This window comes from Rhinatrema bivittatum, chromosome 2 (genome assembly GCF_901001135.1).
Source record: "Rhinatrema bivittatum chromosome 2, aRhiBiv1.1, whole genome shotgun sequence".
Taxonomy (NCBI): Eukaryota; Metazoa; Chordata; class Amphibia; order Gymnophiona; family Rhinatrematidae; genus Rhinatrema; species Rhinatrema bivittatum.
Window position 1 is genome coordinate 278,610,452 of NC_042616.1, and position 23,597 is coordinate 278,634,048.

General features: G+C 43.0%; 1 protein-coding gene across 1 annotated transcript in view; it reads left to right on the forward strand.

The window, feature by feature from the left end:
• The first annotated feature begins 17,297 nt into the window (after nucleotides 1-17,297).
• The window catches only part of HECW1 (HECT, C2 and WW domain containing E3 ubiquitin protein ligase 1), a 327,850-nt gene continuing 321,550 nt past the window's right edge, over nucleotides 17,298-23,597 (forward strand). Inside the window, exon 1 of the mRNA XM_029589548.1 lies at nucleotides 17,298-17,613. Coding sequence (XP_029445408.1) covers nucleotides 17,337-17,613 — 277 coding nt within the window. The 5' untranslated portion in view covers nucleotides 17,298-17,336. The remainder of the gene's footprint in view (nucleotides 17,614-23,597) is intronic.

Sequence of the window (23,597 nt, forward strand, 5' to 3'; positions counted from 1 at the left end):
TTGTTGCTTTATTTATTTATTTACTTGCTTTTTTGGGGTTTTTTGTTTAATATTAACTATACTCCTATTTTATAAGACCATTGTGAACCGCTTTGAACAGTAGCATTACTGAAAAAACGGTATAGAAATGTTTTAAATAAATAAATAAATAAAATAAAACGTAGTATTATCATGGAATCCTACTAAACCAGCCAGAGTGATCCATCCCATGTATTCGGGGCAGATCAATAGAAGGGAGCAAGCACGGAGGTAACTTGGCGGTTAGAAATGTTTATGCAAATGAGCAAGCAAGGAGAGAATAAAGCACTGTGTTTGGAATCAAAGTGCCCTGCTGCCTGAGTGTCAGGCCCATACAGTACTGTGTGCTCCGGTGGAGCGCACTTTTAACCGGCGTTTGGACATGCGTTTTCGACATGCTAGCTTTACCCCTTATTCAGTAAGGGGTAATAGCGTGTCGAAAACATGTGGCCAACCCCCCCGAAACTAATAGCGCCCGCAACATGCAAATACATGTTGATGGCCCTATTAGTTATTCCCATGTGATTCATGGCGATATTAAGACAGAGATCCCAAAAGTAAAATTAAAATCAGCCCGCAGCTCGCGGGTTGAAAACTGGACACTCAATTTTGCCAACGTCTGGTTTCCGAACCCGTGGCTGTCAGCGGTTTTGAGAACCAACGCCAGCAAAATTGAGCGTCAGCTGTCAAACTCGCTGACAGCCGCCACTTCCGTCAAAAAAGAGGCGCTAGGGATGCGCTAGTGTCCCTAGCGCCTCTTTTTACCGTGGGCCCTCATTTGAATACTAAATCACGCGCACAGGAGAGTGGCGTGTGCGCGCATCGGGAGAGCAGGCACTCGCCCGCTGTCCCGCGACTTTTACTGTATCGGCCCGTGTGAGATCTGCATAACGCACCCTTGAAACAGGAATACAACACAGTGCACCATGCACTACCCCGAACCGCAAAGGATACATCCATAACTGTGTGCAGCCTGAAACCAGGCAGCCTATGAAAAAACTCATGAGTTTTAAAATAATTTGTAAGATGTTTTGCTACGAAATCCAGAAGCAATAAGAATTAGGGGTGTGCATTCGTATTGAACATAAATGTAAAACGCTACTTTTTTTTTTTTTAACTTAAAAAAGTGATGAGACATAAACGATCGGATTTCCAACTTATTCAACATAGCTATGTTGAATAAGTTGGAAATCGCGATTGTTGATCCAAAATAAAAATTTAAACCCCTCACCTTCCTTAATCCCCCCCCAAAGACTTACCACAACTCCCTGGTGATCTAGCGAGGAGTGAGGACGCCATTTCTGAAATTCTTTGCGAGGAGCACGTGACGGCGCCACGTCGGAGTGACGCGGCGTCACGTGATTCCCCGCGGGTTCGCGCCGGAACGCTCGTTCGGCCCAAAAGGAACTTTTGGCCAGCTTGGGGGGGTCAGGAGGCCCCCCCAAGCTGGCCAAAAGTTCCTTTTGGGCCGAACGAGGGTGCCGGAGGGAACTCGCGGGGAATCACGTGACGCCGCGTCACTCTGACGTGGCACCGACGTCACGTGATTCCCCGCGGGGTCGCTTCTGGGATCCTCGTTCGGCCCAAAAGGAACTTTTAGCCAGCTTGGGGGGGCCTCCTGACACCCCCAAGCTGGCCAGAAGTTCTTTTTGGGCCGAACGAGGATCCCGGAAGCGACCCCGCGGGGAATCACGTGACGCCGCGTCACTCCGACGTCATGTGCTCCTTGCAAAGTTGGTCAGAAATGGCGTCCTGACCCCGCTGGACCACCAAGGAGTTGTGGTAAGTCTTGGGGGGGGGGGGGATTAAGGAGGATGAGGGGTTTAAATTTTTATTTGCACATATGGACATATACTCAACTCATTGAATTCTGTTTATGTCCATATTGACCGCAAATGGGACCCCCTTTGGACATATGGACATATGAACTTAAACTTTTGCTCTGCACATCCCTAATAAGAATTAGGTTCTTTGCCTTCAGAAGCAACTGGAGTAATTCAATTGCCATGGAGCCCCATGAAGCAAAAACCGGAAGTGAAATGCATTATATCATATAACTTACTTATGCCACCAATCTGCAGTTTTCTAGTGACCAAGGCCAGAAATAAAACAGGTAATACGCATTTAACACAATAAGAGAATGCTGTGTGTGAAGCAGAATATGACATTGATCTTCACATGTTATGCTGTACTTCCAAGAAACAAACCAGATATGAGACAACATTGTAAATACAATTTCAGGTTTCCCCCCAAGGAAATGACTGATTCTGCTCCAAATCACCCAAAACAATCTTTGCAGAGAAATCCATTATAGTACCTGCAAGGCCTCCTTCACTATTTCATAACACTGTAAAAAAAAGAGGATTATTGGATCGTTGAATGCTGCATCTGAAAAAAAGACTCTTTTATTATACTACGTAGAAAATCTCCATATATTTCATTTCATGTACACAGCAGTTGCCCTTCAGTTTCCAAATTCTCTGGGCCATATGTTCAAAGGAAAGAAAAAAGGCCCCCATTCCTCCTCTATTCCTCCCACATTTTACCTCCAGCATCCACTCCCTGCTGAAAACAAATAAAATAGAACTTTTGATGCTCAATTAGCTCATTCTCCAGAGCTCCCTCTCCTGAAAATGTCTAATTATTTCAGCTACCTGTCTGTCATACACACACCCACTTCTGTCACACACACACATGCTCAAAATCTTACGTACAACCTCAGTATTTATCTGCATAGCTCCCTTTTATCTATAGATTTCACCCCCCCCCCCCCCCCCCGCCACCTTCCCTAGATTCCCACCTCTTCTTCTTTCCTGTATTTCTCCTTTCAGTCTCTGGTTTCTCCAGGTCTTCCCCAATCTTCAATTGTCCTCTCCAGCTCTCAACTGTTTCCCTCAGCTCTGCTGGGGAGCAGAAAGCTTGTCTATAGCACTAGAAAAACTTTCTCCGTAAGCAGGGAGGGAAGGAAGAGGCAGTACTTGCTGATAGGATAACTCTGTAAGGTGAAGGGTCAATGAACCATTAAACTATGTTTATCAATATGTTCAGAAATTTTGTTCTTTATGATAGTTTATACCATTTTGCCTGGCACAGATATCTGACTCACTGGTCTGTAATTTTCTGGATCATCCCTTGATCCCTTTTTAAAAATTGCCATTACATTGGCAACTCTTCAGGCTTCAGGTACCATACATGATATTATTGATAGTTTAAAACTTTGAATAGCAGGTCTGCAATTTCATTTCTCAGTTCTTTCAGCACTCTGGGATACCATTTGGTCCAGGTGATTTGCTGCTCTTTAGTTTGTCAGTTTGCCCTAGTACATCTTCCAAGTTCACTGAGATTTGTTTCAGGTCCTCTGAATCATCACCTTGGAATATAATTTCTGGCATATGTATATCTCTACAAAAAATTCTCAATATATGAGGGAAACTGTAAATTACAGTGTCAAATTCTTATTAAATTATTAAAATATAAATATTGGGAATTGGTATCAGAGTGATCAGTGCTGCAATCTCCTGGGCTCTTGCCCACAAAGGGCTACAACCCGCCTCATGTACACGCACTCATTGTTACATCATTTACTTCATCCCGTTTGGTATATTTTTTTATTTTTTACTTCAATGGTGAATTCAATTCTAAATGTTACCCTTTAAAAATACCCTTAAGTGAACTAACAATATTTCAATGCGACTTATTTTCTTCAAAAATTATCCATTCAAACTTGACTAGTATCTATAATGTTGCCCTCTGCATTACTTCTTATTGTTGACTGCCCGACATTGTCAATGTTTCGGCATGCAGTTCACGCCTGCTTCAGGGGACTTGTCATTACTCCTAGGAATATAAAGCACTTTAATTACCTAACCTCATAAATATCTTAAAATAAATTTGAAACTGGCCACTTGCCAAAGGGACTTACTTTGTAGCCGATCCTGGCTTAACCCAGCAACACACACGTATGTTTACGCTTACGTTTATCTTTATCGGAAGTCAAGTATTTTTGTGCTTCTTAAGGCTAGCATACTAGTACAAGTACATAAGAACATGGAGAACCCTCCGGGGTGTCCAATTATTTCCTCCCGAGGTTCTTTGTTAGAGCCCCTTTCACAGTATGTTGACGTATTTTTGAAACCTTTAGAACCAAGTTTACCATCTTACATACGTGACTCAGGAGAATTAATCCAAACTCTAGAGGCATTGAATGTTCCTCTGGAGGGTGTTTCACTGGCAACTATTGATATTGTATCTTTATATACGAATATACCGCAAAATGCTACTTTGGAGGTTATCCAAGATCAATTGACAAACAGAGAGAGAGAATCATGACCCTCCCCGTCACCTTTATAGTTGAGCTAGCCACGTTAGTGTTGAAAATTTTTTTTTCTTATTTGATAATACTTTTTATCAACAAGTGGGTAGAACAGCGATGGGGGCCACAATGGCCCCGAGTGTGGCTAGTCTATATGTTGGCCAATTTGAGGCTCAATGGATAAAGAACTCACTTCACAAGCAGTATATAGTAGTGTGGCGACGTTTTATTGATGACATTATTATCGTATGGCATGGGGGTAAAGAATTATTCCAAGAATTTGTCATTTGGTTAAATACTTGGGATCCGGTGTTACAATTTACTCACACATTTGGGGAGACCACAGTGTCTTTCTTGGATATCCAGATCTCAATCATTGCAGAGAAGTTTTTCTTTACGATTTACCGACTGACAGAAATACAGTATTGAATTATACAAGTTGCCACCTGCAAAATTTGAGAAACAGTATTCCTTTCAGCCAATTTCTATGTCTAAGAAAATTATGTTCTGCAACATCTGAGTATAAATTAAGAGCTAGAGAAATGAGCCAGAAATTTATTGAGAGAGGGTATCCTGAGAATGTGATATGAAAGGCTAGCAAACGGGCCATATGGAATAATAGGGAATTGTTATTAACATCAAAGCAAAAAGAGCAGTCAAGTAAGGTAACTTGTGTTCTGCCTTTTTCTGCAGGAGTTCATGAAGTGGCCCAAATTATTAGAAAACACTGGAACGTGTTACAAGTCTATACAGTGTTTAAAGAACAGCCTTTAATAGCCTTTAAACGAGGCACTAATATAAAAGATCAGGTTTTGCACTCATTTTTTAAAGAAAGAAAAGCATGACCAGTAGAGGAAGTGGGTCATTTTCCATGTAAATCCTGTGTTATGTGCCCACAAGCACATTCAAATATAAATATCCCTTTAAGTAAATTGAAGAGATATAAGCCCATTGTAAAAACTTCCTGTGTGTCAGAAAACATTGTCTATGCACAAAAATACTTGACTTCCGGTAAACACCAATGTTACAATGAAAGGTGTCAGATATCTATTCTTCGAATTTTACTTGGTATGTTCTTTCATCTAGAAAGGATGTGAACCATTTAATACTGTTCCATTTATCCCAATGTTTTTCATCTGTTGGCATAGCAGTATGTGGTCCACAGTGTTGAATGCTGCTGAAATATCAATGAGTTCTAGGCAGTATGATTTGCCAGAGTCGAATCCTCATAGTATCGGGTCAGTTAAAGATAATAGTAGGGTTTCTGTTGAATGGTTTTTCCTGAATCCAAATTGATTTGGATAAAGAATCTCATGATCATCTAAGTGCTCCTCAAATTGGGTGAGTACTGTTTTATCGAGTAATTTTGCTAGGAATGGTTTGATATCAGCCGATAGTTATCCCAGTCATCAAGTCTTCCATTTTTATTTTTTAAGATTGGTTTGATGACTGCTTGTTTTAATCCTTTAGGCATCAGGCCTTCTGTTAATGATAGATTGATTAGGTTAATGATTGTTGGGCTAATTACTTGGATTACATGTTTCAGGGAGTTAGCTAGAATCGGGTCTTTTGGATGCAAGGAAGGTTTTAATTTGATGATGATTTTACTTATTTCTAATTTTGAGACAATATCAAATGATGTCCAAGTATTTTTGTCGTGTTTCTTCCATTGTAATTATTGTATTATTGATTGTATTATGTGGGTAGGTAATGAATTGTTTTTTCAGTTTATTGGTATTCTCTCTTAAAATGGCTGCTTTGTTTTGGAGAAGTTATTGTTCTGTGACTTATTTGATGATGGATCTTTTATTAGATTTTTGACAGTTTTGAATAGTAGTTTTGAGTTGAATATAACCCCATGGATTTGCTTTGCATAGTTTTCTTTTTTTGATTTGTTGGTTAGGGCACGATATTGAGAAAGGAAAGATCTGTATTTTATTTTTTTATTCATCTGTTGGGTGCTTTCTCCATTGTTTTCCTGTTTTCTTAGATTTTGTTTTGGCTTACTTGATTTTCATTATACCAGGGATTATTCTTATTGGTTTTTTCTTGTTCTTTCTTGGTTGTTTTTATCTGCATAGGGCTGTATTCTTCTGCAATTTCATTGATTATTCTTTCCCTTGAGTCGAAGGCTTTATTGCAGTTGGTTAGATCAAGGTCTCAAATATTGTTTTCTATTGCAATTGATAATATTTCATTTTTTGTTTTCTTTCTGAATGAAAAAGGTGATATTATTGTCAGTTCTTTTTGTTTAATGTGATTCTTGAAGGTTAGATCTGCTTTTATTAATTTATGATCTCATCATTGTATTATCTTCTGCTCAGTTTTGATTTGGCAGTTATTTGCGTTTGCAAATATATCAAGTGTATGGCCTGCTTTGTGAGTTGCTTTAGTGATGTGTTGTGTCCATCCTTGAGCCTCCATTGCTTCAAGGAACATTTCACAAGCAGATGACCTTGGTGTTTTGTCCACTTGTAGATTAAAATCACCTAAGATAATTGTTAGTGGTGAGCAGGGCAGGTATACTCCTACACTGTCAATGATCTGCTCTGTGTATAGCATTATGACTAGAGAAACTGTTGTCAGCTGATGACTTAATGAGCCTACAAGCTCTCTCCATGGTAAACGGGACACAGTACTGAATATAAGACCTACTGCTCCCAGAGGTCTCATATGGTTACCATGATGGCTGATGGCCTTTCTGTGTTGGTCTCTTGCCAGATTCACATTTAGTGCCACCTAAGCCCTTGAGGGGGCCCATGTCAGTACCTCAGACAAAGTATGTGTCAAATATGCCTTTGACAGATGTGTTTTATGTGGCCAGGAATAGATAATCTGTGCTGATGAAGGACTCAGACTACCTCATTAGCAGATAGGGACAAGCTGCCAAAGACATCAATGTTTGATGACAAACATTCCAGGAACATACGCATTGCCCATGTGTAGGTGCAGGAAGTGCTGCAGGTAGTCCGTACTCAAAAGATAAGTGTGTGAGTGTGAGGCTCGGTGAGTGATGTGCTGAATTAGTCTCTGTCAATCTTTGTGTCTGGAGGTACTGCTGCACTCACAGGTCCCTCCCTTGCCACAGCAATCCATACCCCAGAGCAGGCAGTGTGTGTGCATTATTTTTACTCATACAGCTTTTGGACAGAAAAGATCAAGTGCTTGCACTCTTGAGAAGGGGTGCCTCTCATAGTTGAGCATATGGGCTGCAGTATGAATGGCCTCATGCCTTGTACTCTAAATTTTCTCCTAATACATTCACAGTTTTACCTAGCATAGAGAGAGGGGTGGAGGTGTGAAAGTTGGCAGCATGACACATCAAATATACAGTCCTACGTGTATGTATTAGTTGACATTTGCCTGTCATGCACACTGTTCCTCACCTAGCACTTGGAGTGATCCTAATAGTCCAGTTATTAGGGGGTCTGCAGGCTACCCAGAGCTTAAGCTGTCACAGAAGCTTGCAACTTTAGGGAGGGAGATAGTGGGTGTTAAGAAGCTGTCCACTGAATGTGGGGATGCTGTGTTGGATGGAACGTTGAGTAGCAAGGACCCCCTAATGCCATAGATGATGGGTGATTCAGATGAATGGTTTGCATGATGATGGTTTACTGTCAGCATGTAGTGAGCTAGTCGGTGCAGGGGTGTGTGTGTGTGTGTGTGTGTATGTGTGTGCGTGTGCGTAAGGGATTGGTTTGCTTGGCAGGTGCCTGAAGCCTGGCGGAAGTCCTGTTTGAGAGTCCCTTTTTGCAGTCACTGGTCTGTTTAGCCTACTCTCAGTTGATCATATCACAGTAGACATAGAAGCTGCCACCCCAGGCCACATCATTTGCCACTCAGTCTGTCCTCTGTATACGCTGGCAGCGTAGGGCTACCTTCTTTCTGCCATATGTAGGTCAATAGCTTTCCTGTGCATACACAGAGGTGGTGCGCCCATATGAGCTGTAGAATCTAGGCAACAGGGTCTGCTTAGCACTTTAGGTGCTTCACTTGTACACTGTTGGGTACTTGCTGACTGTTGGAACAGAGTTTCAGCTGCTGTGTGACAACTAGGAAGGAGGAGTGAGAGTAGTGTCTTGTTGAGAATGTCCCTAGGCGAAGAGCAGAGGGCCTAGAGGGCTGCTGCTGCTGCTGTTTGGGACCAGGCCATATGGTCTTGCCTGCTAGATAAGTGGCAAGTTGGAATGTGCAAGGGCATTCTAGCATGCAAGGTCATGTTGAGGGCAAACCTTGTTCCTAGTAAACCGTTAACACAAAAACCAGACAATGAAACGAACCAACCAGGAAGTATATTTTTCAAACCATTGACCACTTTATTAGCAAAGACATGTAGTCCACTGTTTGAAATAAATTCAGTGTCTTACATAATCACATTCTGCAAGGAGCACAAAACATTTTAAATGTAATGAACAGCACATTCTGTGTAGACCTGTACATACATTGTTTAAAATAGCATCATGAAGATATGAAGATTTTGGGACAATGTTTTTTCATACTTTCCGATTATCTTATGGATTTTATCTTTTAGACATGTTAAATGTGTATGAATGTGGATGTGAGGGTATGAGTGATATAAGATATGTATAGATGTGAGTAAGTTGCCAAACAATATTTAGTTGTGAATATAGTTTTTAGTCTGTGTGCCTATTGACTATGTACAGTGCATTTTGATATTGTTGTAAGATTTCTATTGATTGAGTTATGCAATAAATGTTACGTGAATATGTAGAAGGATATGTAATATAAATTAATTTATCCCCAGTATTTGGAGACATTGTATTCATATTTATATGTGCAGTGGGTGCAATTTATATTCCTCTATCTTTACCTGAAATGGCATCATTACATATAGAGGCTTAGCATCTTATCCTTTTGGCACCCTCATGCTTACAAGAACACATAAAGCAGAAGTAGCATCCCATAATAGCTATAGTACACCTTTAATGTTGTACCTGATAGCAGCCTTGCTATGTGATGGCTAGGAAAAGGCCCCAGACAGTCCATGTAGAAAGAGTGAACTCAAGAGGACAGTCTAAGGGGGCAAGGAAGCAGAGTTCAAGTGAAGGCCCCAGACAGTCCATGTAGAAAGAGAGCACTCAAGGGGACAGCCTAAGGGACAAGGCAAAGGAAGCAGGACCAGGTCCAAAGAGCGCAGCAACGAGCCAGAAGGCCCAGGAGGAGACCCAGCAGGAAGGAGGCAGCAGCAGAAGCTGAGATAAGATGAGATGAGACACCAGCAGCATGGAGGCAGCAGAAGCTGAGATGGATGAGACACCAGCAGCATGAAGGCAGCAGCAGCAGGAGATGAGACACTAGCATCCAGAGCAGGAGGTGAGACATGATCAGAAGAGGCAGGTGCTGGACAGTGACTGGAGGCTGCTTCAAGGAGAATGGAATATGGGCAGAGCATCAAGGAGAGCTTTAGAGGTAGGCTGCTGGACCACAATGACTGACAGTAGACCATCTCTTCTGTGTGCTGGCACAGCAACACTGTAGTGAGGACAGGCCCAGCAGACTTCTTCCATCTAGATGGCACACTAACTCTGTAGCGAGGATGGGCCCAGCAAGCTTCTTCCATCTAGACGGCACACCAACTCTGTAGAGGGGCATTGTTGGTACAATTTTTCTTATTTGGCATTCAGTGGTACCCTCCTTTAGTCCTCTATGGCTCTTTGCCATGTCATCTCTTGCCACTTAGGGGGCATGGATTTTGGGGATCTATCGCTTGGGCATCTATCATCCTAGGTACTGCTACGAGTTGTGGACTCCAGTTATGCTGGGGAAGACTTGAATGGCTGCTTGGGCATCCTTTGCAGGATCTGTGTCAGCACATTTGTCATGCTGTTGACTGCTGCGGCCAATATTGTCACTGCTGGTGAGGGTGCTGGTGGTAGTGCTGTGATGGTGGTGGTGTGTAGTGCTGGATTTTGGGCTCCAAATGTGGTATGATGGGGCTTATGGACTCCTCCTGCTGAGGGCATGGTGCTTCAGGCTGGTGCTGTGCTGGCTTGAGATTGTGCAGAATCTGTAGGTTCCCACTCAAGGCTCTGTTCCTCCATGAAGCCAGACAGGTTAAGGGATACATTGAGTGGGCTGGGTGAACCCAGGGTTTGCAGCATTGCCAATGGCTCCTGAGCCTGTGTCTGCTACTACTCATCCTCCTCCTTCTCACTGACCTGGATATGAGCATCCTTGAGGAACAGCCTGTGCAAAAGTTGAGGTGCACTGCTGGTCCATGGGGCTTCCTGGCTGGTCCCTGGGGCTTCTTGGCTGGGCAAGAGATGTGGAAACAAAACATAGGTACCAATGGCAGCAAGTATCCTTTTTTCATTTGGCATCAGAGATGCACTTTGCTTCTTAGCATTGTGGGCAACTTATGCCAAATGTGTTCACCCATTGCTGCCTGTCCACTTACAGATGAGATGAATTTACTGGCTGTGGCTCACATGGTGTCCAGCTGCTCAGCATCCCTTCAAACACATTTAGTCCCAGCCTTTGCATGAGTCACTCCTCCATGGTGGTCAAGATGATGGAACAATGGGCTCCTCCCCCGTTCCGCCATATGTATTTATTTCTGGCCGCCACCTTTGCTTTCAGCTGTGCCTTGATGTCTCGGTACCCATAGGCCACCTGTTCCCTGCTTCGTTGTACTCCACTGTGCATCGTGATGCCCTGGGCCATGTGCGCCACATCTGGCCCTTAGCCACCTTCAAGGGCTTGGCTGCATGGTTGCCGAAGAGCATGGCATAATGGTGCAGGACCCTTGCAAAGGCCATCTCGTTCTCCTGCAGGCTGAACTTGATAGCCCTGAGATGAAGGTGTCCTGCTGCCTGGCTGCCAGAAGGGGGTGCCACTTCTGCTTCCAGAGAGGCATCTTCCCTTTCCTCACTCTCCCTCCCATCCCCTCTCCCCTCCCTTCCTCCCCCTTCCTGCCCCTGCCCTGCCAACCCCCTTCCCTTCTGCCCTCTCTATCCCTAGCCTGCTGTCTACCTCCCTCCCTCCATTCTCACCTGCCTATCCCCTTCTCCCCTCCCACCTCCTCCTATCCCTTCCCTCCTACCTCTCTCTACTCGTATCCCTGTCCCTACTCCTACTCCTCCTTACCCTAGCACTCCTGCCCTCGTCCTCCTGCCTCTTCTCCTCTCTCCTCCCCTCCTCTCCTCATGCCTCTCCTCTTCTCTTTCCCCATGCCTCTCATGCTCCATTCTCACCACAAATACCTCTTGTCCACCAATACTCCTCACTCCTCCTCATTCCTCCATACACACTCCTTCACTCCTTCATACTCCACCACTCTTCATACTCCACCACTCTTCCACTCCTCACTTCTCCTCACTCCTCCACTTTCCTCCACCACCACTACTCCTCCTTACTCCTCCAGTCCTCCTCCAGTCCTCCACCACTCCTCAACACAACTCTCTCTCTCTCTCTCTCTCTCACACATCATAAACCTTTACCGGCCTCTAGTGCACAACATACCACAACTGAAAGAGGTGTAGCCACGCTAACACTGCAGCTGTTTCGTGGCACATGATAAATCCTCCTTACTTTACATTTGCTCCACCCCCTGAATACAAAAATTTGCATTGGCTGTTAGCGCGATTTGCGGAATTATCTCCCACGGTATTTCCTTGGAAAATGACCCCCAATGTTTAGGTATTTTGTCTAAATGTCTATTTATTTATTTATACAATTTACAAACTGCCTCTACTGAAGCTCTAGGCAATCACAGAGGTAATGATAGAGGTGTTTAAAAATCATGAGAGGTCTAGAACGGGTAGATATGAATCGGTTATTTACTCTTTCAGATAATAGAAAGACTAAGGGGCACTCCATGAAGTTAGCATATGGCATATTTAAAAATAATCGGAGAAAATTTCTTTTTCACTCAATGCACAATTAAACTCTGGAATTTGTTGCCAGAGGATGTGGTTAGTGCAGTTAGTGTAGCTGTGTTTAAAAAAGGATTGGATAGTGGTTAGTGCAGTTAGTGTAGCTGTGTTTAAAAAAGGATTGGATAATTCTTGGAGGAGAAGTCCATTACCTGCTATTAATTAAGCTGACTTAGAAAATAGCCACTGCTATTACTAGCATCAGTAGCATGGATTAGACTTAGTTTTTGGGTACTTGCCAGGTTCTTATGGCCTGGATTGGCCACTGTTGGAAACAGGATGCTGGGCTTGGTCTGACCCAGTATGACATGTTCTTATGTTAATGAACATAAAAATGTTCATAATAAAATAAACAAGCAAATTAAACAGAATCAAAAACAGCAGAACAAGCAAAGGCATGATCACCCTGCTTCCAAACATTCTACAAAACCTGAGGAATCAAATGCAGCATCTACAAAAATGCCTGCCTCAAATCCTAAAAATTTTTTCCAGAGTCCATCTGACAAAAATCATGAGGGAACGTTTTAGAGAATGGAAGCCACCACTGAGAAGCCATGTTTTTTCATCTCTGTCAGCCAGACATGTTGAACAGTAGGCTAGCTTCCAGAAGCCCCTTTTATGAGCTCCCAAGAACCCTGGTATATTAACCCAAGGAGATGAACCTAATGACAGTAATTGTGAACCAACATTGCAATTTTCTGTTTGACCCTCTATTGGATTGGCAATCATAGCCCCTTAAATCCATTCCTCACACAGCTCACTTTCTCTTTCTGTTTGGCCCTAATTGACTCACAGTTGTAATGTTTTGGCCAACCACGGGACAGCTGTGACCGGCCGCCCTCACCCACAGCTCCTCATGCTGTCGATGTGGTTGAAACACCTTTCTGCCATGTCCATGAGGTCTCTTTAGGTGCACACTTGTGCAGCACAGTGCCTCTTAACGTCTCCGCAGCGGAAAATCTGTCAGCCGGCACTACAACATACGGATGCCTCAGCAATTTGTCCTCCTGCCTTGCAGTACATGTTGCATACTGTCTCTATGCATTAACTTGCCTTGACTTGCCTCACTGTTACCTTGCCTTGCCCTGCTTATATCTTGATTTCCAGTGCCTTGTCTTTGTCTTATCTGTCCGTCTCTGCCTGACTCCTGGTTCTGATCTTTGCTAGGGACATTGACTACTCCTCTGAACTGCTGCCTGCCCTGACCCCAGCTTGGACCTTGACCTACCTGCCTGCTACTTGCCCCGACCTTGGCCTGGATCCAGATATCATTTGTTCTCTGCTTGCCCTGACCTCCGCCCAAGACTCGACTATGTGTGACCTCTTCTTACAGGATGCTCGCCCAAGCCCTGCCAGCCCCTGGAACCTAAGGGCTCAACTTGCGGGGAGCAGGGTTGGTATAGGTGAAGCCCTTGATCCAGTCCTTGTAAAAGTTAGTCCACCAGCTGTAAATGTGGGCCTAGTAGGCTGTATCAACTACGCCACAGTCCAAGGGCTTTCATCTGTGACAGCAATATAGTCTGGTGAACTTACATTCCACTTCAATGGTAATTACAGTGAGAACACAAATTGGGCATGTGTCTGGTCATTTGAAGAAACCCTTTTAACATAATTGAACCTTAAATATGTAGCCAAATAACGTTCTTTTGCATCTAGAAACCATAAATCAGCTAATTTGTTTGCTCAACTCAGGAAATATCTTTTGACTGATCATGTAAACTTGAATTAGTTAATACTTGGGCCTTTGTTTCTCTGTTTTTAAAAGTGAACATTCATGACATTTTTTCCTAAATATGGGGCAGATTTTAAAAGCCCTGCGTGCGCCGAGCATATTTTGCATAGGGCCGGCGACACGCGCAAGCCCCAGGTCACATGTACGTCCCGGGGCTTGAAAAAAGGGGCGGGGTGGGGCGTGGCCAGAGGCCTCCATAGGGCCTCTAGGCTGGGGGATTGCACGCCGGCACTTGGCTGGCGCGCGCAACCTATGCATGCCCAGAGGCAGGCGCAACTTTAAAAACAAAGGTCGGGGGGGGGGGGTTTAGGTAGGGGAAGGGAGGGGAAGGTGGGGGAGCGAAAGGAAAGTTCCCTCCATGGCCGCTCCGATTTTGGAGCAGCCTCGGAACGAACAGGGAAAGCCATCGGGGCTCCCCTAGGGCTCAGCACATGCAAGGTGCACAAAGTTAGGCGCGCCAGGTTGCACGCTCAAATCTATGCCAACGCATACCTCTTAAAATCCGGCCCTATATTTTTACTTATTCAGTCCCTATGTGGTTATAAGATCATATTTTACTTTTTGGAAATACAAATTTCACCACAATGCAGTCCTGCAAACATAGAACAAATGATCACATACTAATGGCATCATTGTTAGTTTTTCTTTATGAAATCATTATATATCAGCAAACTATGACAACATCATTTACTGACTGTATTATAACAGTACATTTTAACTGCAATTTAAGTATATCTGAATATTTTTATAGCATCTTATATAAATGTGTAACAGAGAAATCAGGTGTCAGGCTGTAAAGGATCAGCTATTAATTGCCAAGATATTACATTCCACAGTGGTGATTGACTGTAGTCTTTGATGCAGGGGTGATTCTATGAAGCATGGTGAGGCAGTCACCTCAGGCAGCTAAATTTTGGGGCTAGCAAACGTGCCCCACCAAAACCTGTGTATGTGTGTGTATATGCGAGAGAGCCTATATGTGAATGTTTGTGGGAGGGAGACCCAGGGAAAGAGACAGAAGATTCAAGAATACGAACTGTAAGTTACGATTGTTTTGTTGAACTGCTCAAACCAGCTACTGTTTTGTTGTTGCTTAAGAATAAAGTTACTTGAAGAGAGTGTTACCAGAGTGACAGTCCAGTGTGGAGTCTGTTGTCTGGCTAGTCTTCTCTGCCTTGGAATCTGTCTACCCCTTGGGATCCTGTCAGGTACTTGTGGCCTGGATTGACCACTGTTGGAAACAGGATACTGGGCTTATGTTCTTTTGGGCCGATACAATACAGTGCGCTCCGACGGAGTGCACTGTTAGCCAGCATTTGGATGCGCGTTTTCGACGCGCTAGCTTTACCCCTTATTCAGTAAGGGGTAATAGCGCGTCCAAAATGCGCGTCCAACCCCCCCGAACCTAATAACGCCCGCAACATGCTTTCAGAAATTAGCGCCTACCCAAAGTTAGGCGCTAATTTCTCCGGGCACCGGGAAAGTGCACAAAAAAGCAGTAAAAATATCAGTAAAGATATCATGGCGATATTAAGTCGGAGATCCCAAAAGTTTAAAAAAGTAAAAAAAAAAAAAAAAAAGTAAATTGGGCCCGCGGCTGTCGGGTCGAAAATCGGACGCTCAATTTTGCTGGCGTCCGGTTTCCGAGCCCATGGCTGTCAGCGGGCTCGAGAACCGACGCCGGCAAAATTGAGCGTCGGCTGTCAAACCCGCTGACAGCTGTCGCTTCCATCAAAAAAGAGGTGCTAGGGATGCACTAGTGTCCCTAGCGCCTCTTTTTACCGCCGGGCCTAATTTAAATAAATTAAGATACTGAATCGCGCGCACAGGAGAGCGGGCTTTCGCCCGCTCTCCCGCGTTTTTACTGTATCGGCCCGTTTGTGAGTGAGAGTGCAAGAGAGAGAGGACATGTGTGTGTGAGAGGGACCGTGTAAATGTGTGTGTGTGTGTGTGTGTGTGTGTATATAAGAGAGAGGATAAAATTTGTGCAGCCCCCTTCCCCTGCAATCCACAACAATCTCAGGATGATTGGAAATCAAAAAATCCCAGGTATAGAAAGCGGAGAATTTTTAAACTCATACTAGTTTTAATTGCTGTGTGTTATTTGATGTCTATTGTTTTGAAATATTTTAGTGATGTTGACAACTTTTAAAAGTTTTCTTGAGTTTAATTAATAAATGTTCTATTTGTCAGATGTTTTGAAATATTTATTCTTTCTGTTAGTATAGTTTTGCACTGATTTTTTTTACTGTGTGTATAACAAAGCACATTTTTCCACTATTTTTTTTGTTATCACATTGAAATTCCTAGCCAAAATAAAATAAAATCTGCAAATGAAGGTCCCTAAATATGCCTAATAAAATATGGGTTCCAAGTGGGTTTTTTCAGGGTTTTCTGGTGCAGGTAAAAATAATATACATGTTGTTGTCATATTTTTTTTTATCTCAGAAGACTATGACTGTCCTTTTCCATGCAAAATATTGTATTATAAATGCACAATTTTTAATTGTGTTTGGTGAGGGTTGGGAGAGAGGGGGGGGGGGGCACAAGACTGTAAAGTTCCCATAGGGCACCTTAATACCCTTGCACCGACCTGAAGAGAGTTCACCGAATACAAATCCCCACCATTCACCCATGTCCCAATTCTCCAGAGGGTAAATGCTTTGGAGTCAGGTCCTAGGACTCCTGGGAGTGTGGCAGGGTTGCCAGCTTCCTAGAAATATTATCACTGACACTCTAATTGCCACACCTCTGGGAACTCTGACCCCTGCTTTCCTCCTGCAGCATTTCAAATCACCAAGAGAGCCAGACCCCATGAGGACCCCTCCTCTGCTTTTGGCCCTCTCAATGATTTGATCTGTGCAGTGCCTGGGGGGCGGGAGAGGCGCCATCTCATCCCTTGTCTCAGGCAGTAGATTGCCTTGAGTCACCCTTGCTTTCATGAGCAATTCATTGAAAGCAAACGAGATATAGTTTACACAGATGAAAATCAAGGAAAATCCATAAACAATACAGACTGGAGATTGGCTTCATTGTTTGCCTTAAGAAAATTAAAGTAGAAAAATAACTTGGTTAAAATGCTGTCAAGCTTTTAAATATAATTTTCTTGTAAGCCAATTGTCATTGCTAAGGGAAGATATTTTGAACTCTAATCTGAAAATTTCTAAAATCAGGCGGAATCAGCTAAAGCATTTTGAAATCTATACATTTTGAAGACATGTTCAGTTTCCATGAACCACTGTAATAAAATTGAAAAAAAAAAAAAAAAAAAAAGAGGGATCATGACCAATGAGAAAAACAGGTTCCTATTTAATATGGGTTTTTCTTTTTCTTATCCTTGCAGAATTTGTACCAAAACAGGTTCCTAGGCCTGGCTGCCATGGCATCCCCATCAAGAAACTCTCAGAGCAGGCGGCGGTGCAAGGAGCCTCTCAGATACAGCTACAACCCTGACCAGTTCCAGAACATGGACATCAGGACCAGCTCAGCAATTCCCCGCTCCACCAGTGACACAGATCTCGTTACGTCTGATAGTCGATCAACTCTAATGGTTAGCGGCTCCTACTATGCTATAGGGCACTCCCAGGACCTAATCATCTATTGGGATATAAAGGAAGAAGTGGATGCAGGTGACTGGATTGGAATGTACCTCATTGGTAAGCCGATTCTCTTCTCTTGCTACTTTCTTTTCATCACATTGTTGTGCATGTATAATTTTCTTTTTTAACAATAAAAAAAATAGCTTAATGTAAATATGTGAGTTTAAGGATGAAAAGTTTCAGCATGCAGCAGAATAATACGTCTGTATCATGGCCAAACAGGACATTGTGATCCCGCTGTCATGGATCTGTTTGCACCATCCATTCTTAAACTCATCATTTGTCCTTCCTCTGCTGGTGTTCGGACACCTCTGATAGCTCTTTCTTCATCAAAATCTCTTCCTTTTGGTCATTTCTGCATCCACATTATCAGTTCTTGAGATCCTCTTGCTGCTAATTTCCTTCACTCCTGTAGTCTAATCCAGCCTCTCTCATCTCCCACTCATTCTTGACTTTGCAATTAGCAGCTGCTTTCCCTCAATTTCCTGCTCTGTCCAGAAAATTGATCTCTCTGATCTATAACCTTATTTAGTCGCCCTTTTCCTGTCTGACCTTCCACAAAATCATTATAACCCACAACATTCTCATAAACATCAGAGCCACTCTCGGCTTTGCAAACAAGTCTATGCATCAGAGTCCACTTTCATAGATCCTTCTGTCTTTCCTTGGAAAAGAAATGCAGAGAGATAATGAAAGGGAGACAAAATCACAAACAGGCACACATAGGCTTGTGCCAGCTCCCAGTCTATAAGACCCAAGGATTTGTGAACTTCATGAGTCAGTCCTACATCTTCTAAAATTGCCAGATCTTGAAAAATGGAGATAGTAAGAAGCTAAATAGGTATATATGAGAAAGATAAGGTACCTCAGAAAAAAAATACCCTGTTTAATAAAAGAATCAACATATTGGTTCCATAACCAGAGCTCTCATAATTTCTTTTAAGGATGAAGGAATAATCCATTCTTTAAAAAAAAAAAAATCCTCTTTTCTGTATCCCCATTGCTACCTTATGATTTCCTCCTGCCTTCCTAATTTTTCTAACTATATTGTTATTCTGCTAAGGGTTCTTTTTCACCTGCTTCTTGGAAACTACCACTGTTGTTCCTCTCCTGAAAATCCTTTTCTTATAAATCTAAATGGTCGGTGTGCACTTTTAAGTGACTCGGAAACATCAGCTCTTTTACAATGGGGTTTTCTTTAATAAAAAGATTAAAACAGTTTTCTCTTAAATTTTCCACATAAAATAAAAAATGAAAGCATAAAACCAACACAGCATTCAGGACTTGATAATATTGCAATATAATTAAACCGAGATTCTTAAAAGGAAATAGTAACTTAACCTTACAGGAAATATTCCTTTACTTTAAATGGGTTTTGGAGTCAGAGATGTGACTTTTTTGGTCATGAGAACCAAATTTCCCTGTGTTAGCTGGCTCTAATGTTTAAAAAGAAGAGTATAGCTTTAAATTAAATCATGGGGAAAAGCCGACAGTCACTTGTGAGTGCATGGTTTGAAGAGAGTTATCTTCAAAAGATACTGGCATTACAGGGAAGTTAGAATATCCCGATAGAAAGGTTGCAATAGAGGAAGAAGTAGCCCAGGTGCATTTAAATAAAGAGCAGACAGAGATAAATGATTCCAAACTGGCCATTTCAAATGCTACGCAGGTTCTGAATATAATTAAAAAACATACTTTGAATTGTCTGTACGCGAAAGCCAGAAGTCTAAAAATTAAGATTGGAGAGTTGGAATATGTGGCACGGAATGAAGATGTAAACATAATAGGCATCTGAGAGACCTGGTGGAATGAGGATAACCAAAGGGTCACTGTGATTCCAGGGCACAAATTATATTAAAATAATAGGTTAGGTCAAATTGGTGAAGGGGTGGCTCTATATGTTAAGTATAGCATAGAGAAGGGATGGCCAACTCTGGTCCTTAAGAGCCACAAATAGGTGTGGTTTTCAGGATAACCACAGTGAATATTCATGAGATAGAACTGAATGTTCTACCTCCATTGTATTCAAATCTCTCATACATATTCATTATGGATATCCTGAAAACCAGGCCTCTTTTTGGCTCTTGAAGACTGGAGATGGCCATCTCAAAAGAGATAAAAGTCCTTCAGGAGACAAAATGCAAATATAATCTCTATGGATTGAAATTCCATCTCAACTTGCAATTGAGGCACCGTGTGGGCAGTTTCTGCAAATATGGGTGAATTTTCAAAATAGAACCCGTGTAAAAATTAGCATGCATGCATGCATGTAAGTAGCCTCTACTTGCATATTCCGTATTTTATAAATGTCCAAAGTATGCAATGTATTTTTACTTTCACATGCACATATATATGTATAAAAATGGGGCAATCTAGGGATGCTCCTGGATAAGGCCAACATTTATGCACAAAAAGTTATTTTAAAAGACACACGCATATATTTTCCAACTTACTCGTGTATTTTTACACCTGCTATCTGGCATAAATGATCTTAAATGCATTTGTTATGGAGTACTGACTGGGTGGAAGATCTGGGTGAACTGGGGGGAGTTCAGGCTATAGAACCAGGCTGTAGAACCTGTAGAAGGACTGGGAAAACTGGAGGACTAACTGATAAAATGCTTAATTTCCTTGACAAGCACATGCTTTCAAACTGGCTGACTTACGTATGTAAATTTCGACTCATGCAAGTAAGACCTTGTTTACTTTCACACGTAAAATATATTCATGTATATTTTAAAAATAGGTGGGTAAAATACATGTGCACAATGCATTGAAATATGTGATTGGCCTAAATACAAGCATATGCTATAGGGTAAAGATACACATATTTTATAACATGGATGTATGTTATACATCCATGTTATAAAATACTACGTTAAAAATACATGCGGCCTCATCTACACGTATATGCCATCACATATAATTTTTTTAAAGTTATCCTCACAAGGTGTAAATAGAGATTTTCAATTAGAGGTGGAGAGGGCGTCTATATCCAAATTTTAAAAGCCAATTACAGTATAAGGGCTATAATATTCAAATTCATTACACTGAATTAGCTGCAAAGTAGAGGAAGGATTCTAACATTGAATTGACAGCAGAACCGTTGTAGCACTCCTTTACTAGAATTCAAGGACTCACAGAAAATATTTTGCTAAAAGAGAACCCTATGAGTTCCTACAATGAGAAATGTCCCATTGTCATGGGTGAAAAGAAATAGCTTGTTTGGGTTATAGCTCCCCCATGTAAGAGATTGGAAATGGTGGAGTCTCTAATTACAAAACCCAGTGCCACCATGTTAGGCTGTATATTTTGAGTTAGCCCTTGCAAGAGGCAGGATATCTGTGTGTCTGCTCCTGTTTTTGATTGTTTTCTTAGGGAAAGGATCCTTGGGCTTCTAGGGTATACATAGACAAGAAGAAAAGCTACATTTTCCCCCTTTTTGAATATCATTTTTTCCCTGTTTGAGTTGGATGAAGGAAGTTTTTACACCTTTCCTTCTTCCCTTTTTGGGTTAATGTTTTCTTAAGAAGAGACAGCTGAGGGGGGATATGATAGAGGTCTTTAAGATCATGAGAGATCTTGAACGAGTAGATGTGACTCGGTTAGTTACACTTTCGAATAATAGAAGGACTAGGGGGCATTCCATGAAGTTAGCAAGTAGCACATTTAAGACTAATTGGAGAAAATTCTTTTTCACTCAACGCACAATAAAGCTCTGGAATTTGTTGCCAGAGGATGTGGTTAGTGCAATAAGTGTAGCTGGGTTCAAAAAAGGTTTGGATAAGTTCTTGGAGAAGTCCATTAACTGCTATTAATCAAGTTGACTTAGGGAATAGCACTGCTATTAATTTCTTCAGCAGCATGAGATCTTCTTAGTGTTTGGGTAATTGCCAGGTTCTTGTGGCCTGGTTTTGGCCTCTGTTGAAAACAGGATGCTGGGCTTGATGGATCCTTGGTCTGACCCAGCATGGTGATTTCTTATGTTCTTATGTTCTTAACTTTGTGTTTGCCACTTGCCTGAAGTCTGTAGGTACCATAAACTCAGGACAATAACATTCTAAGGAGTTGGGAGTCTGTCACAGAGAGAAATCCAGTGAACTATTGGAAGTTCTGCAGGTGAATGAATCTTCATTAATTCCTGAGGGAGAAGGAGAACTGAGAAGTACAGAGGAGACAGTGGCACCCATCTGGTGTCAACCACGATAATACCATCAAGATATTGAAGAAAGGAGTGTGGAGGTACCCTCCAGTTACCAATAAAAGAGAAAGAAGAAAGAGTAGGAACTTTGTGCTGAACAACTGGACCAAAGGTATGAATTATGGGACTTTATTGAAGAACATCTAAATTGGGAGTAATCGTTAGGGATGTGCATTCATTTGAAATGAATGGGCAAAAGATAAATGAATGAAGGGGCCCCACAAATAAAACATATTCTTCATCCTTTTCATTTGTTTCTTATTCTTTTCTATAGTCCATTGAATTCTATGGCTGTCTACTGCTGAGAAAAAATCTGATAACTATAGTAACCAGCTCTTGGCAGAACAAGCTGGCAAGGAGATTAGCCAGAGGATAAATCAAGATGCAGCATCTTTTTAACTGTTGCACCTTCGTTCCACGGCCAGGAGGCCACAGTCGCTGCTCCCAAGCGGTCCAGATGCTGCAACGCCTCTCCCACCTCCGAGGCAGGGGTCACTGACATCACCGTCTTTTTCGCGGCCAGGAGGCCACAGTCCCCAGTGTCCTCCGCAGCAGGGAGCCACCCTTGGTCCTCCGTGTGCGGCAGGGAGGCTGCCTCCCATGTCGGAGCCTACCCTGAGGCCCAGCTCCTGCGCTGAGGTAGCAGGGACACCGCTGTCCAGTTTCCTGTTCCTGCTCCTCCTAAGGCACGAGGCCGAGCCTCTCTTCGCTACTTAAAGGGCCAGTGCAGGTGTGGTCCTCCTCTGACTCCTCCCTGGGCATTCTCCTCTTCAGCCCTATAAAGGGGCTCTGTTGTCACTTCTGCTTTACCTTTGCTAGGAGCCAGTGCTCTTGGAAGCTTCTCCTCTTCAGGACTCCTAGTTCCTGCTCCTGCCTAGCGTTCCAGTCTTGTTGGGATCCCTTCTCGTTCTGGTCTCTTCTCTGGATAGGTCTTCAGTGTTCCTGATGTCCTCCATCCTTGATGTCCAGATGTCTTCAGTGTTCCTGATGTCCTCCGTCCTTGATATCCAGATGTCCTCCATGTCCTGATGTCCTCCATGTCCTGATGCCTTCCATCTCTGATGTCCAGCTGTTTGCCCCTGTCCTGGGCAGGCCCCGCTCCCTTCGTGGTCCACGACCAGCTGGCTGGCTGTGTAGGGGGTCTGAGGGACCTCGCTCGCCCGTCCACCTTCCTCCGGTTCTTGGACTCCCTGAGGGGCCATCATCCGTCCTCCTCTCCATGCTGCTCATAATCGAGTGTTTGTGAGTGGCGGGAGGCCCTGTGCTCTCTCGAGAGTTCTGGACTTTTACTTTCATGATTTTAACTTGTCCTTGGATGTCCTTGTCCGGCTCCTCCTTTCAGTGGACCGTCCTCAGTCCAACTTCTCTGACCTGGTTCTCTGGGTCTACGAAGTTCAATCCAAGACAGTTGCTGCATAGAATTGCCCAGATTCTTCATCTGAGTTTAGCCTGTATGAGTCTTCGTCTCTTCGTCCTGTACCAAGATGTCTTCATTCATCCTTGACCTTTGTCCGGCCTGCCGCTTCTTGCCATTACCCAGCGGCAAGTCCGAAAGGGTTTGGAGTGGTCGGAGGACCATTCAGAGACCACCATTGCATTGGTGGCCTCATGAAAGTGTGCAGGTCCGGTGGAGAGTCAGGACCTCCAGCTTCCTCCTGTCTATTCCCAGACGAGGACCCATCTCACCGCAAGGACACACTCTCACCTCGTCCCACAATGGGGAGTGCCCCGAAGCGCTTCTCCCATCGCATTGCAACATTAACTAGCCTATAGCTGCTATCTGGATCAGCCAAAGCTGACGTCTTCCTATTGTAAAGTCTGTGTTTCTTTTCTATTGAAA